Source organism: Euprymna scolopes, chromosome 4, assembly GCF_053919585.1.
Source record: "Euprymna scolopes isolate OS-2025 chromosome 4, ASM5391958v1, whole genome shotgun sequence".
Classification (NCBI taxonomy): Eukaryota; Metazoa; Mollusca; class Cephalopoda; order Sepiida; family Sepiolidae; genus Euprymna; species Euprymna scolopes.
Genome location: NC_136485.1, coordinates 89,684,593 through 89,702,726, shown reverse-complemented (window position 1 = coordinate 89,702,726; position 18,134 = coordinate 89,684,593). Strand labels below are relative to the sequence as shown.

The following is an 18,134-nucleotide window of genomic DNA, read 5'->3' as shown; positions in this document are numbered from 1 at the left end:
GTTAGTGTGCACTGAAACAGGTAGCTAGAACACAGTGTGCACTGGAACAGGTAGCTAGATGCCCGTAGGCATTGAAACAGGTAGCTGGAATCAGTAGGCACTGGAACTCGTAGCTGGTTGTTGACAGGCACTGAAGTTGGTAGCTGAAGGGACACTGGAGCTTATGGCTAGAAATGCTGAAGGTTGCAGGAGTGAACTGAAGTTGCTGGAGTCGCTGGAAGTTGCAAGAGTTAGTTCAAGCCACTGGAGTTGCAGGAAGCTACAGATGAGAGTTGGAACCCATGAAGTTGTTGGAACTAGAGTGGCAAGCTGGGAAGGGAGTCCCAAGAAGCATGCAGCAGTAAAGAGTGTAGTGTGTATCACATTCAGATAGTTTGTGAGTCATCCTTAAAAAGATGGTTTAAATCACGTTTATAGTTCGATAGTTAGCTCTGAAAAGGACTGTTTGGTTACTGCTGCTACTGCCTTATTTGCATGGCTACTGGCCTCGCCAACTTGACAATGTTAAATCAGGATTACGAGTCTCCTAGATGGCAAGCCAAATAAATATTTGCTGTGAAAGATTTGACATTGCAGAAATTGTCTTGTTAAACAAGCAAATGACTATAATTGATTTCAGGTTGGATTTCTCACAAGCAAACATGTCTGGGGTGTTTATTGCCTGTATATATATTAATCTTGGTTCAAAATAATTATGTTGTTTTTGTCTAGTTTACAAAAAATGAAATTTTTGTGTTTTTTCTTTGGTGTTGAAAAACATGCAGGGTCGTGACATGTCAGTCACATGACTGTCTTTGCTGATTGGTGTATTTGTGATTGTTTCATTTTGATGTAAACAAACAAGCAGTGACATGACATCACAACAAGGCCTTCTGCCTTGATGATTGATCATACTTAATTACCAAAGAAATAATGTGGTGGACTGTCATATCAAAAGTGCAGATGTAAATGTATTTGCAAAGATTGTCAGAATTATGAGTGTGAGTGGTTTTTCAATGTTGATGAGAAAATTCCATGGCCTACGTATCTCTGCACAAGTGGTTGAAAGTGATGAATGAGTGCATGATTGTTTGTTGTCTTAGTCTGTATGTGTATCTGCAGAGTCAAAGAGATATGTGCAAGTGGTCTGTACTTGTGTTGGAGCACGTTGTTTGACTTGATTGGGTCCACTGTGTCTTGAGTGAATCATCAGAGGTCCAGTTGCTGAGTTTTTGAGTATGAGTATTGTTGCTTAACTTGTCTTGAACTGATGCAATTTCTTCCATGGTGGTTGTCATGAATATCCGAGAATTTTATGGCATGTGATAAATGTCCATGAGGATTTGGTTGTTGTGTCTATTGCTAGAGAGAGTTAGTAGGTCTTAAAAGTTGTTGTTGTTAATGCTTGCTGAGCTTGACTTTTTATAATTCAGTATTAAGTCAAAAGCTCAGTGTTGGTTCTTGGCTGAGTTTGTTGAGATGTTTGATAGTCGTGGTTGGTCAAGTCTGGACGGAATGTTATCTTCTTCACCAGTCACTGCCTGTGTCCAAGGATAATGTCTGCTTTTTCCTCATTTTCTCTGTTAGCTGCTTGCCTGTCTCTAGAGATGACATCATAGTCACCACTTGTTGCAGGGGGTCAAACACACAAGGAAAAAGAAGTAACGGCAATAGTAAAGAAATGACAAAAATAGATGATTGGTTAAAGACGATAAATATCATGTTTTATTTACCAAGAGGAAATGCTAAATCATTTGCCAATAGGGATTATGAATCAGAGTCGTTTGGAGTGAGAACAAATGTCTCATGACATTGAAATTCATGCATCCTTGAAGTAAGATGAGATCTGATATCAAAAACTGGTAGCCAATGGGCACTAGAAGTCAGTAGGCAAACAGGTAACTGGATGTCAGTGGGCACTGAAATTGGTAGCTGGACATCAAAAAGCACTGGAATTTGTAGCTGGTTGTTAATGGGCACTGGAGCTGGTAGCCAAACGTCAAGGACTGCTGGAGCTGGTAGCTGGAAGTGCTGAAGGTTGTAGTAGTGAGCTGGAGGCTGCTAGAGTGAGCTGGAACAGCAAAAAGCTGCAGGACTTAGCTGAGTCAACGAGAGTTGCTGGAAATTACAAGAGTGAGCTGGAGCTGCTGGAGCTGCTGGAGTTGCTGGAAATTGCAGGAACTGGGGTGGCAGGCAGCAGTAGAGAGCGTAGTGTGTATCACATTGAGGTAGTTTGTGAGACATCCTTAAAAGGATGGTTTGAAACACATTAATAGTTTGGTAATTAGCTCTGAAAAGAGCTGTTTGGGTACTGCTGCTACTGCCCTATTTCCCATGGCTACTGGGCTCGACCACTGGACAGCATCAGACCAAATGGTATTTACTTCTGTACCACAACAGCAAGATGTGACACAAGGTCAGGAAAGTAGGGAAGGGCATGCCAGCACCGCTAAAAAAGGAAGACTCTGGCCTAAGAAAATTGCCTGGCAACCCAGTCAGTATTCTCTGGTAAGTGCACCTCAGATAGTAAGCACTAAACTTACTCCTTCTCAAAGATGGGGGCGCAAAGCCTAGGATGATAGACCTCCTATGACTACACAAGATATTGCAGTATTAACCTTAGTCAACAGGGAAAAGTCATTGAAAAAATGGCTCATTCTCTATTGACTCCAGTAAGACTCCCAGGCCAAACTAAAAATTTATCGTGAAATCGCTAGCTTCATGGAAAGGTATTCACATTACAGAAATTGGCTCTCAAGCCAAATAAATATTTGCTGTGAATGATTTGATATTACAGAAATTGGCTCGTTAAGCAAACAAATGACTATAATTAATTTCAAACCAGATTTTTTACAGGCAAAAATGTCTATAGTGTTTATTGCCTCTATATCAATCTCAGTCCAAAATAAAACCAGATTTTTTACAGGCAAAAATGTCTATAGTGTTTATTGCCTCTATATCAATCTCAGTCCAAAATAAAAGTGTTGCTTTTGTTTAGTTTACAAAAAATGGAATTTTTGTCATTTCTGAATTTTTGAGATGAGGATTGGTTATTCATATTATTTGGATTCATCGGACTACTGTTATCCTGAGTGTGATTTTCACAACGTTTCAGTCGATGTACCTTCTGGCCTTCTTCAGGTACATCTTGTCGAACTTGGAAATGTTTCTGTTGAACTCGGGAATTTGGACAGAATTTCAAACATAACTCTTTATTAACTTCACAGGTAACACACTCTTGTTCAATCAGCCATGACTAGATAGAGGTTTGAAGTAATTTGCAATTGTATTTTTTGGTTGTCAACACTAAGAATTGAACCTTCAACCTTCAAGAGAATATTAGTTTTACAATTGATTTTTCCAAGTATTCAAAACATTGCACCACAGTTCCTTGCGGACATTTCTAGTATGAAGTTGAAGTTTTGGAGCCTAGTTGTAAATATCACTATTTATTACTAATTATTATTACACTATATATATATGTGTGTGTGTGTGTGTGTGTTATTGTTTATTTACTTTTTAATAGTATATATCATCTATTATTTATAATTAATGGTTCCCATATCATATTAAATTCTATACTATCTCTACTTAATAATTGGTTATTCCTCAGCATATGTGCTGCTTCTTTGAGTTGTCTTACTCTCTACCGTTCTTCTCTTGCTATAATTTTTACTTTGTCCCATAATGGTAGATGGTTTCCATTTTCCTTCCAGATTTGGTCAGCTATACCTGATTTTTCAATCTCTTCACGTACTATGGCTTTTCGATGTTCTTCTAACCATGCTTTTAATGGACCACACGTCTTACCTTTGTATAGTTTTCCACATTTACATGGGATTGCATATACACAGTTCTTAGTCATGATTTTTTTCTGTTTGTATGCAATGTTTGTATGTGCATATTGTCTTTATTGTGTATTTAAACTGTGGATTATGGCTTTGTTTGTTTACATGCCAAGAGTATGTTTATCAGTTAGTTGTGACTCATATAAGTTCGTTTGGCAAGTTGAGTCTCTTACTGGTTAGAGTTGTGGGAGCCTTTCCTAGTCTCACACAACACAATGCGTTCACATCTCAAGCCATATTTTTTGTCATATACATATGCACACACAAACATATGCGCACATGTACACACAAGTAGATATATTCACGTTCGTGTACATACACTCACATTCACGTGTATACACACACACACACGCTAATGTACGCACATGTACGCACAGATGGACAACGTCACTTCCCTTTCTAAGGAAATCCATACATGCGCAAAAGACCACTGGAAACAACTATAAAAGCAAGAGACAAGCTGTTTCCAGCCCTTTTTCGGACCAGCTCTCGAGCTGAGAGATTTGACGAACTAGCTGCCTCTCGAAAGGAAAGTGCATGCCTCACGCCACTTGCTACTATGTGGGGCAAGAAGCCAACAGACAGTACGTACACTTTATACGCTTTCTCTCTCCATGGACTTGATTGACATTCTCACTCTTTCTCTCTCTATATATACAACTTGTCCCTGAGAATACCTTCGCGTAGCTAACTGCTAACATGGCGTGCAGTTTAACTGATGTCAACCCTCTATCTTTGACTTTGTGTACACGCTGGACTATCATTCCAATTTCCACTACATTACTCACTCTTCCCACGCGCGAACAAACGATAGTGACCGTACGTACACTTTATACGTTTTCTATCTCCATGGCCTGGATTGACTTTTTCTCATTCTCTCTCTATACTACAATACACTTTCCTCCTCACCAGCTAACAGAGAGAGACGCACACCAAACTGGATTGACTTTCTTTCTTTCTCTCTCTACAACAATAAACTTTCTCCTTCTCACCAGTAAACAGCGAGAGACAAACGTGGACATGAACACGTGTTGTACCCTTTTCTTTCACTTGTTTCTTCATGAAATAAATTCCTGTTCATTTACTTCAATTTAACACGTAGTTCATCTCTTTCTCAATTCAATTCATTATTCCTAATTTGCACCACCTCAACAAAATGGTGACCCGAACGTGATGATGAACACGCATTTCCTTCTATACACTAGACTGCTACAAATTGGTGACTGACGTGAAACGAACACACATGGTGACCCTACTTTTTTTGAAAGGAATTGTTTTGAGCGAGATGCGCGTTTAATTTGATAAAAAAAGCAAAAAAAAACTCAACTTTTCAACAAAGAAAGACAAGTGACCTACGACCTACTACTGACAAGAACCTCAACAAACTACAATGATGAAACCCCTCGACAGACTCAACAGAAAACAAACACGGAGCTGTCGACTTCATACCGAATTTTTAAAAAAATTTGAGGTTGACAAACATTTTTCACGGTTTCCTGACATTACCCTGCAACAAACGCGAGGAGCAAAATCACATAGGCCTATGCAATTCTCTCCCGCACAGCAAACGCAACAACAAAGAAACAATTACAGGACACCCCTATCAACACATAGAAAGAAGCTGAATTAACAATGAGTTGAGATGCACCACGCACACGGATAAACTCACAACTTGAAGTTTCGTTGCCACCGGCAACTGGAAACTCGTTCAAAACAAACGACGTGCACAGCAAACGCCCGTACAGACAATGTACACACACTACTGCAGACTCACATGCGAAGACAACGGCAACTGGAAACATGTTCAACATGAATGAATGCACAACAAACGCCCGTACAGACAATGTACACACACTACCGCGGAGTCATTTGCAAAGACACTGTCAACTTGACACACAACATCAACACAAAACAAAAATTGTCCTTCCAAACGAACAATTCACTTCACTATCCAAGCAACTCATTGCACATGTCAGTACATAAGAAACAATACAAATGTCAGCCTAAAAAAAAAAAAGAGTAAGCGCCTTTTCCATGCGCAAGTAAATACTTTTTTTTATGAACACACTCCGTTTCTGACGTTTTTTTTAAACAACCACACGAATAGCAAAAAAAAAAAAAAAAACAGGACGAAAGGTCAATTGCCGATAACATTACTTAAAAAAAAAAAATATATATATATATATGTATATATATATATATATATATATACACTGCATATTTTTTTTTTCCTAGGAAGGAGAGTATTGTGGGAGTCTTTCCTAGTCTCACACAAAAACACACATTCACATCTCAAGCCATATTTCTTGTCATATACATACGCGCACACAAACATACGCGCACATGTACACACAAGTAGATATATTCACGTTCGTGTACATACACTCACATTCACGTGTATACACACACACACACACACACACACGCTAATGTACGCACAGATGGACAACGTCACTTCCCTTTCTAAGGAAATCCATACATGCGCAAAAGACCACTGGAAACAACTATAAAAGCAAGAGACAAGCTGTTTCCAGCCCTTTTTCGGACCAGCTCTCGAGCTGAGAGATTTGATGAACTAGCTGCCTCCCGAAAGGAAGGCGCATGCCTCACGCCACTTGCTACTATGTGGGGCAAGAAGCCAACAGACAGTACGTACACTTTATACGCTTTCTCTCTCCATGGACTTGATTGACATTCTCACTCTTTCTCTCTCTATATATACAACTTGTCCCTGAGAATACCTTCGTGTAGCTGACTGCTAACATGGCGTGTAGTTTAACTGATGTCAACCCTCTATCTTTGACTTTGTGTACACGCTGGACTATCATTCCAATTTCCACTACATTACTCACTCTTCCCACGCGCGAACAAACGATAGTGACCGTACGTACACTTTATACATTTTCTATCTCCATGGCCTGGATTGACTTTTTCTCATTCTCTCTCTAAACTATAATATACTTTCCTCCTCACCAGCTAACAGAGAGAGACGCACACCAAACTGGATTGACTTTCTTTCTTTCTCTCTCTACAACAATAGACTTTCTCCTTCTCACCAGTAAACAGCGAGAGATGAACGCGGACATGAACACGTGTTGTACCCTTTTCTTTCACTTGTTTCTTCACGAAATAAATCCTAGTTCGTTTAATTCAAGTAAACACGTTGTTCGTTCCTTCCTCAAAGCAATTCATTTTTCCTTTCCCATTTCTCCCATTTTTCCTATTTTGTATGACTAGTGGATGTATAATATATCCACCAGTCCACTACAGAGTGCATCAACTCTCATTCATATATTTAACTTGAACATGTGCCCAGATTATTGGTCATTAACAATCATCAAATGGCATAACTTTGAATTATTAGTAATTTTTCTGAATCGTAGAAATCACTTGTAACATGAGAAAACAAGTACATGGAAGTAAGCCTTCGTTCCTAATGTAGATTGTCTGAGTCAAACTAAGTTTTATAATTGTAGTGACCACTACATACGGCTGGAATAAATGACAGGCAGGACTATTTCACAATGATCACCGCTTTGAAACACCTACACATAATGAATTGGAACATGACGTTGTGATGCGACCACACGCATACATAAAAGAAAAAGAAACTATGTTATGCTCCCTTGCGCATGAATACGATGATCTGTCCCAGAGCAATAAGCAGGCACTATAAAGCTGTTTATCCGCCAAACTCAAACCAGTTTCTCTCCAGATTTCTTAAGTACAGCACGTTTTGAGGAAACTCCATCTTCATGAGACATTAAAACACCCATCATGAATTTTACAAAGGGCGCTGATGAATTATAATACTCACCATCGTGCAAATTCATCATATCCAATGAGAACTCAAATCTCTTTTTAAACATTCGTATTCCAAACCACTGTTCTTACAACACACACACACACACACACACACACACACACACACACACACACACACACACACACACACACACACACACACACACACGCACACACACATTCGCTTATATAGATTACAGAGTTTTCACTAAGGAATAAGCAATATTGACTCCAAGCCCTCGTGCGACACACCTAAAAAGCAGTACTTTCAAGCCTGTTTGAACATGTTTTTCCTCACATATACACACCAACATGTACGCCCGCACATACACATACACACGCACACATATACACATCCCCATACACACACACATGTACACACACATACGCGCACAAGTACGCATGTTCTGGAACTCGCAGCAGTTATTCCTTAGAATCTTGCTTTCAGGTACCTACAATACTGTCCAGCAGTCAAACTTTAGAAAGCGTGCATTGGGCAGACAGATAAACTCAAATTAACATAACGAAAACAACTATTACATTGAAAACGCTTTATTAATTAGGTAAAAAAATCTGAAACAAAAACAAAACAAATAGTTAAAAGGAGAAAACATAATTAAACAGTGTCATGAGTAAGTTGCTGGAATCTGTGTTAAATAGAGAAGTAATCAACCATCTCAGCAAAAATAACCTTCTTAGTGACACACAATATGGTTTCCGTTCTGCTAGATCTACAGCAGATGTGCTTACAGTTATATCTCATAGGATTAGCGAATCTCTCGACAGAGGCAACCTTTCTAGGGCAATTGCTCTTGACATATCAAAGGCCTTTGATAGGGTATGGCATAAAGGTTTACTTCAGAAGATCTCCAGCTATGGTATAGCTGGAAATGTCTTTTCAATTATTAAATCATTTCTCTCTGATAGGTTCATAAGAGTAGTAGTTGATGGGCAAAAATCAGAAGCTCACAGTATAAATGCTGGAGTCCCTCAGGGGTCCATCCTGGGCCCAACTCTTTTCCTGATCTACATTAACGATCTTCCAAATCACATCCTTACATCATTCATAGACATTTTTGCTGACGACACTACCATCTATGGTAGCACATCTAAGACAGTAAACGACCAAGTTCTCTTCGATTCTCTCTCCTCTGCTCTTGATCACGTTATACAATGGGGAAAGGAGTGGCTGGTTACTTTTAATGCATCTAAAACCAAGCTTCTATCTTTACATCATCAATGTTCTGATCCCCATCTGGCATCAATTAAAATGAATGGCTCTCATCTTGGAGAGGCCTCAAGTTTTGACAGGCTTCTTGGCTTAACCTTACTGATCTTAAATGGAATACGTGCATCAAATCTGTTGCCAAGGCCGCTGGAAAAATGGTCGGATCCTTCTATTGATCCAGTAGATATCTCACTGCTGATGCAATTCTCTATCTATATAAGAGTCAGATACGTCCAAGGATGGAATACTGTTGCCACATATGGGCAGGAGCTGCTAGAAAGGACTTGTCCTGCCTTGATAGGGATCAAAATAGACTTCGTCGCCTGGTGGGAGATGTCCTTTTCTCTTTGCTGCAACCTCTATCTCACAGAAGAGATGTTGTGAGTTTGTCTTTGCTTTATTGTTATTTTCATGGAAAGTGTTCGACTGAGCTTCAATCTATGGTCCCCCCTCGCCAAACTTTCACAAGAAACACTAGACTAGCTGAAAACATTATCAATAATTTTCCCCACTCTTTATTTGTGCCTAAACCTAAACATAGATTCCATGATCAAAGCTTCTTTCTTAGAACTGCACGCCTGTGGAATTGTCTTCCGTTTTCCTGCTTTCCAGCTGTCTATAATATGGTTGTCTTCAAGTCCAACGTGAACAAGTTTCTGATGAGCCGTTCCACTTATGTTAACAAATTTACCGAACTTCCATTACTATTGATTACTATATTGTCCTTTTGACTACTCTACACTCTTTAACCCTTAATCTTGAGTGGCCATTCGGCCATGATAAGTGGTGACGCCTATGTAAAATAACCAAAAAACAAAGAAAAAAACAAAGGGAAATAATACATGAAAATAATTATGTTTTGGACAGGCTTCCAAATTAACAGATTCTGGGATATCTTATCTTTTTCAATCAACTGTTAGGTGAAAGTCCGTAACAGTTAGAAAAGTGTCTTTTCTCCATTAAATTGTTAAGTGAAAGTGTAAAGCCGTTAGAAGGTGTCTTTTTTCTTTTTTATTAATTTGTTAGGTGAAAGTATGGAGCGGTTAGAAAATGTCTTTTTCTTTTTATTAAATTAGAAAATGTTAGGAAATGTCTTTTCTTTTTTTTACGAAGGTTGCTATTCTAGTTCGGCGCATAAACTACACAAGCGCCCATGAAATAAAAATAGGAATAGAAGTCTGAGAAAAGATATAAGTTCTGTGCGAGCGAAAGAATAAATTAGAATTTCTCCAATTGAATATAGAAGTCACATACTAGATTAATTAAACAGAAATAGGGTTTCAAGTTCTTCATAGAAGGAATAGGCAGGTAAAGGAATAATGGGATGTTCTGAACGTACCTCATGGTTTAGAACGGGGGAAGCCCAGTTCATGGAGTCGAGTAAAGTCCGTGCGTATTGTTTCAAATTCCGCGGTTAAAAAGGAGGAAGGACAGAATCGCAAAACGAGACTAAGACGAGATCGCGTGGGAACTCGGAGTTCTCGAAGGATGGCGACATGGAGTTTTTTCCTTTACCTTAAATCCTTTTTTTTTGCCTAAATGGTTAAGTTTTTTTGATAAAGAAAGATCAGGAAGGGAAGAAATAAGAAAGAAAACTATATAAGAAAAAACTTGCGCAGAGATGAATGAGAACGAGGCACGAGGCACCGGTGCTCTTAAAGCGTGTGTCCCTTATTAAAAAAGAGCCCGGTCTGAAGACAGAACAACGCACACATGCGAAACGTCACTTTCCCTGAAAGGAATTCTAGACATGCGCAGTCAGAACACTCACCCCGATATAAAAGTCCACAACACTATTCAACTTCCTCTTTCTTCCCGTTTGCCTGGTTTCGTCAACCAGGCAAATTCGGCGTCCATAGCTCTTGGTTTGAAGACTTTTCCACGTGGACGACTGCTATCATGAACGCACGGTTTTACTGAGGCCAACACTCCCTTTCTATTTTCCTTTCTACGTGCGGGACGGCCATTTCTCGCCCTCGACTTCATTTCTTTCTTTTCCACGCATTTAGTCGTCAACGCCTGAATGAACACGTGTTACACCTAAACCATTTTTATTTTTGACAGAAAATAAACGACATGTTTATTTTAGCCAGCAATTGAGTTATTGTTTCCTTCATTCCATTCGTTTCATTATTTTATTTTGTAACGGGATTAGGATTTATATGTCCTAGTCCTCAACAAGCCTTATGCTATCCACACAAATTCCGCACACTAATAATCATTCATTTAAAACGTTCAAACACAAGAAAACACTTATGTTGAACACTTTATTTTAATACTTCTAACCCGTAAATAAATGTTGTTTATTTCATATAAATTCAGCGATTATTCTGTGTTCTTTATTGAGTGCCGTCTTTTCCTGAACTTATTGTTATATCTTTATTGTGGGATGTAGGTTGGTAACTCTTTCTATGGAGTGACGACCCCATTTAATTTATCTTTAAGGGTCTCGAAAATGCATGCTATAAGTTCTTGACTCTGTCGTGAATTTCTCCTGTAGATTGGTGAACCCTGATTTGCATCCTATATAATAAAGTGTAACAAAGTACGCAATTTTTGTCAAGTAACATGATTCAGAAACAAACTTTGATTTTTCAGATTAAAATTATTTGAGTTTAACTTGAACAATGCGGCAAGATAACTAGAAAAAGAAAACAGAAAAAAGAAGAAAATAAGAATTGAATAAAGAAGATTAAAAAATAGATGTTTAACGTATTTGATACCCAAAAAAGATGCGTAAAAAATTGTAGTCTTTTATACAAAAAAAAAAAAACAACACTTTTTTGAATGGTTACATTTTGTGTGTTTACACCGTTTCCGTATCCCGTGTAATGGCTGTGTGTGTTTGTGTATCACCCTGGCCACTGTTGACGTGTACGCTTTCTTACCAGCATGAGAGAGTGATCACCACCGCACCTCCTCCTCCTTTACGAACTGTTCTCATTCATTGTGATATCTCCATCGCCACCACCAACAATGAGCATTGTTACTGCTAAGCGTGGTAAGTTTATTTATTTATTTATCTTATCGAACGGTTGTGTTCAATTCAGTTGTTTTGGTATAGATTAACACACACACACGAAAAAGAAAGAAAGAAAAGAAAGCAACAAACAATTGTACATTTAATGTGATTGTAAAATAACGCAACTTTTAAAACTTGTTTTTCGTTTTATAAAATGTGTAACATTGATATCAAAATAAATTATCATTTTTTTTAAACAAACTTAAATTTATAACATTTATATTGGAATTTATTTAATTGGACCCGTCTTCTAAGGCGCCCCTATTCTAAAAATACATCCGTAGCCTTGTGCCCCTGGAGGAGCATAGGCCATCATCCACAACTTTGTAGATGCTTTGGAAACAAGGAGTTCTTTTTTTCGAGGTGATGGTGCTGGCCCCACGTCCAGTCCTTCCAAGAAGGTACATAGCACCTACCCTTCCCAAAATGGTCACCCATGGCCAGGCTCAACGTTGCTTAACTTCGGTGATCTGGCGAGAACAAGTGTGTCAACGTGATTGCGCCGTACGATTCTTAAAATACATTTTAAGGGTTTTATTTATAAATGCTATTAGATTTTTACAGATTACACAGTAAAACTATAAATTAATAAATAAAAAAAATATAAAAACATATATTCCCCTATTTACGCAGAAGCTTACCGTGTTTGATTCTTTACCAAGTTTTTGGTTTGTTATGAAGAATACCGCTCTCAAATATATATGTATTATACACATAATGTATATAATCTTGGGTGCTTATGCACTTACTGATCCGCACTATTTTTTAAATCGTATTTCCAAGTTTAATTAAAGTTTTATGATATATTTTTATTCAATTGAAGGTTAAAGTATAGAATAGGTACAAAACACCCTCCTCTCCCTATGTTAAGAATGATTTTTTAAATGATAACGTTATTATTTCAGCATGGATCAATAAGTGCATGCATGAGTACCTAATCTTATAGCTTACTGCTTAATCTTTAGAAAGATTTTTTGAAGAATCTCAAGAAATCTTTGATAGTGTGGCGTGTGGCGACTGTGGCGGTGCCGTAAAAAAAACAAAACAAAACAAAAAAAAACCTACTTTGTCGACGATTCTTTCTATAGTTTCTAAACGTGTTAAAAGTTGAACCAAATCAAATCTAACAACAGTGGCCAGGGTGACACATTGTTTTCTTGATTTTTGTAATAAAATAAAATAAATAAATGGATATCATTACAATTATTAGGCGTCAGGAATTTAAACTTTAGAAACTTGTTCGAAAACATTTTCTCAATTGAACTTTATTGGAAATTAATATTCTGTTATCAAATTTAATTTAATAAAAAAACAAACAAATGACGTTTTTTTTTGTTTTTTTACAATACACCCTCTTTTTCCACAAAAAATTAAATTATAAATGAGAGTGAAAAAGAGGGAGATTTGATCTCCCCTCCCCCCAAAAAGTGCGCAATAAAAATGACCCCTCCTTAAAAAAACGCTTTCCTTGAGCGGACGGAACTCTAATAGCGCATTTAGCCCTCCACCTCTCAAAAAAAGTTTGTGATAAACAGCGTAAGAAATCGAAAACAAGATTGCCCCCCCCCAAAAAAAAAACAAAACAAACAAACAAACAAAGAAAGAAAAAACAATGGACTAGACGGTAGCCATATTAGTTGCGAAATTCGGAAGATTGTAGAAAGAATTAATAATTCAGATGAAATAAAGAGCATTTGAAACTACTTAAAAACACCAAAAAATAATGCAGGTATGTTGCAAAGTAACTTTTATTGGCCATGGTAACATTTATTTGTTGTATATTTGATTTCTTGACCACTTTTTCTAATCTCTGTGGATTGTAAAACAAACTGAAAATTACTGATTCTATCCTCGTACATCTTGAAATTCGCATTGGTTAGAGCATTTCCACTGTTGCCTGTCAGGAGTTGCTTTTAAGTGAAAATCCTTTTTTTTTTTATATATATGAGTAACATGCCAGAGATTTTCAGTGCAGTTTCCAGTAATTTGTCGTGAAAGGATGTGTAATAATTGTCTCTAATTCAAGGGACATTTTCCCACCTTTATCCCTGTAGATAGCATTTAAGGAAATTTCTGCTTTTATGGATGAATCCCCTTAATTATTTCCCACTTGGGAATTTGTAGCAGAAAATACTGTCAACTCAATTTTTGTCATGGACTATATAAGAACTTTTCAACCAAACAGCGATATGTATAATCGCTATTCTACTAAATCCTTGGAATTGTCTCAGGCAAGGAAGATTGCTTGGAAGGCCATTACCAGACCTGAAGCATGCAGAAGCACATCGTTTCTGCAACCATTGACTGAATCGAGAAATTTATTCAAGGTTCTAGCTTTGTGAATTCTTCACATATTTTCTTCTATGGCAATGTTAAGGGTCAGGTTTGGATATAAAGTTAGATTAGCCTTTGATGGAGAAATTAACTAAGGAAACAGTCGAGTTAATGCCAGTTTCACACAAGACAATGGGTCAGGCTTGGTCTTCCATAATTGGATTTCAACCTCTGGAAAATTGGAACATAGATCCTTAATGTTAGAGAAGAACCTTGGCGGGGGTGGCTATGTTGGAACTTAGAGTTCTGGATGTCTGCAGAATAATAGATTTTGATGGTATGATCATATTGAAAGGATGAGGAGTTTCTGAGTTAGTAAAAGTAAAACAGTTAAGGTGGCAGATCCCATTCACAGGAAAGTGCAAGGAAAACATGGGAGGGAATACTAAAAATAGATTTTATAGAAAGAGGAATTAAAGAACTGGCCAGAGATGGGTTAGTTTGGAAGTCAATTTCTTAAAAGTCTCCAACACATGCCAGCTTGTAAAATGGATGTTAAACTGAACATGATTGTGTGTGTGTGTAAGTGAAAGTGTCTGTCTGTCTGTGTGTGTATCTGTGTGTCTGTGTGTGTACATTTCCCTACGCAATAACTCTGTCAATTTTAAGTCTACAGACTCGAAATTTGATATACAGGGTACTGAGATTTGGGAAAATCGATGTGATCAGTTTTCGGCCAGAAATTTGGCGATTAAGGGGTCAAAGTTCAACGTTTTGACCTTTGAGAACTCTACCAAACTCCTCCGACAATTTTCGGTCTAAACACTTGATATTTTAGATATAGGCTCATTGGACATGGATCTAACTTAATAACTTGATTTGAGCCCAAAACAATAAATTTTAAGGGGTCATAATAGGGGTCAAAATTAAACAAAGTGACCACTTTTTTTTTTTTTGCTTAACATACATCTCCAAATACCCGGGCAACAGTGCTAGTATATATATATATATATATATATATATATATATAATCGTTGATCAACAAATTAAACACACTTTAGCCGCTATTACAAAAAACACTAATAATAATAATAATAATAATAATAATAATAATAACATATTCTACTGTAACCAGATGCACGCTAATTAGAAATATTGTATATAAACACATTTCCACTATTGAAAAAAATTCTAAACTTAGATTCATCATTTATTATAAAAAATTTAAAGTTACTCATTTACTAATAAACAATAACTATACACCCAATGATGATTTACTCAAAATTAGCAATGCTGTGTATGCTTTTAAATGTCCTTTTTCATCGGCATGACTAGAACCAATATATCTCGCTGGCTAACATATCACCTGTCCTCCCCTAACAGCTACATCTACAAACACCTTGTAGCACATGACACCCCCAAAAACAAATTTATTAATAAAAAAACACCACTATTTTAGCTGTCTCACATTGTAACCTGTACCTCCCAATTCTTGAAGACCTACTCATTCGCATGAACAAACCGACCATCAGTCAAGCTCAATATGAGGAAGAAGGCACGCTTAAGTGCTTTTAATGATTTTAATTGACTTTTAAATAAATTCACCAAACATAATTTTTAATTTCATCACTCGCCTGAAGACTACTTATTATAGTCGAAAATGTTCGCAACTATGGCAGATTTCTTTTTATACTCAAACAGAAGTTCGAACATTGACCTGCCAAATGAAAAAACGGATTACAAGAAAAACAAATAGGAATTATCCCTGCTTTTCAATGAAACATGTAATATATATATGTATATATATAAAATCAAGTACCATTTCATATCATATATGCTAAAAAGTTATTATATCTACATCTGTTATCATATCTACATCTATTATTATATCTACATTTATTATTATATCTACATCTGTTATCATTATATCTGAATCTGTTATTATATCTACATCTGTTATTATATCTATGTCGGTTATTATATTTATATCTGTTATTATATCTATGTCTGTTATTATATCTACATCTGCTATCATATCTACATCTATTATTATATCTACATCTGTTATATCTACGTTTATTATTATATCTATGTCTACTATTATATCTATGTCTATGTAATTTTTTTCCGCTTTCTTGCATTTCAAAATTCTGATTGATTTAAGTAATAAAACACCAGAAATTGTAATACCTAAAAGAATCAGATTTTATTAAATTTTAACTTTAACATGATATAGACAAAAATTGAAAGCCTAAACAGTTATTTTTTGCATGCAACACATGAGAAATATGTGAACTTAATTTACACATCAATTTGTTATACATAGCTGATCATGTTGTTAATCTGTTATTTTAATATTTTGCAAATTTTGCAGAGGAGAAAGTGTTGGAGTATTGAGAATTTTTTCCTATTTGCCAAATAATTGATATCAATCCTCCATTTGACCTTCAAAAAGTTCTTTGTCTCTTTTTGTGTGATGTGGGATCATGACTGGGCTATAATGCTGGGAAAGCTAGACGACCCACTCATTTTTATACTTGATAGACAGCCATCCCCCCTTCTCCGAATTGCCACAGTTTAAAACCATCAACAGAGATGACCTAAACAGATAATCCTACACATTCTCCTTACACAGTATATATATATATATATATATATATATATATATATATATATATATATATATATATCCTTCTCTCTACTTAGATTATCTCTCTTCTCAAAAGTAAAGAGAAAGGGAAGGAAAGGAAACAATTTGATGAGAATCCTGGCCTTGTTCTGCAGAGAATGTTAAGAAAAATCATTCCTGTTTCTAGCCAGTGTTCAAGACAAATGCGAAAGGGGTGTGACTAGCTGATCACACCAGGATATGAATCCACAGCATCTGTATGCTATAGTCAACGCATATGAAGGCAACCGCAACAGAAAATGGCAAAGCTGCCTACAGATTTCCTTGTGTAGCAAAAAAGGGCAAACCTCTAAAATCTATGCTTGGCTTTGAATGGAGATAGCTATAACTGTATATATGTATAGCAAAGAACTAAATGGGTTGCATTTGCTGCATTAGAAAGACTGATTAACAATCAATTTGAAATTTGCAACCCACAAACAACAGAGTTGCGGAAACCTAAACTATAATGAAGTGGGGATTTGCTGCCTGACTAAGAGGGACTAATTGTTGAATGAAAAGCTAATAGATCTTATGAGAGAGGAACTGTTCCAAAGGGGAACTGAGAAAAATGACTGTGCTAAAATTGGATTATACCACTACCTTTTTGATTTATTGAAAATTTTGAGATCAGATATATTATTTCCTCATGATATTCTGATTTTAGGTTTTGGCTTATGCCAACTAGCTAACTACTTTATTTTTGTGTCACCCAATCCCTATCCAACCCTCCTCGAGGAGGACAGCCAAGCTAATTTTTGCAATAAAATCCATGTTTTAATTCTCTTTTTATTTCTGGACTTAACCAATGACTTCTCATAATATTGTAATCATAATTCTTATTTATTTCTTTGTTGCTTTTGTGTTCGCCCCCGCCTCTCAGCCCATTGAGTATCGCATATAAAATGTGGGAGATTGAACCCTATTCTGTAATAAAAGTATTATATATATATATATATATATATATATATATATATATGTATGTATGTATATACTAGCAAAAGTACCCGTCGTTGACTGGGTTCAAAAACAGCCTACAGAAAATGGACTCTGATTTATGAAAGCATGATAGGTTATGAAATGGAAGGGTTATAAAGAGATAGCTTCGAATTTGGGGGTATCAAAACCAAAGTAAAATATGATGAAAGTAAAAATAAAATAGATAAACCCCATACCATACCTGTTCACACTGAAACACTTATCACAATATTCTGTGGATCTATATTTAAAAACCTTGTTAAACTTTGTGACATATTTCCATTCTATGGTGGTCAGGCGCGAATGAACCCATAATTTTATTATACCATATTT

The 18,134-nt window shown here is 36.6% G+C and overlaps 1 protein-coding gene across 1 annotated transcript in view; it reads left to right on the top strand.

The window, feature by feature from the left end:
- Window positions 1-11,663: 11,663 nt before the first annotated feature.
- The window catches only part of LOC145268781 (glycosyltransferase 8 domain-containing protein 1-like), a 61,640-nt gene continuing 55,169 nt past the window's right edge, over window positions 11,664-18,134 (top strand). Inside the window, exon 1 of the mRNA XM_080124397.1 lies at window positions 11,664-11,860. Coding sequence (XP_079980523.1) covers window positions 11,836-11,860 — 25 coding nt within the window. The 5' untranslated portion in view covers window positions 11,664-11,835. The remainder of the gene's footprint in view (window positions 11,861-18,134) is intronic.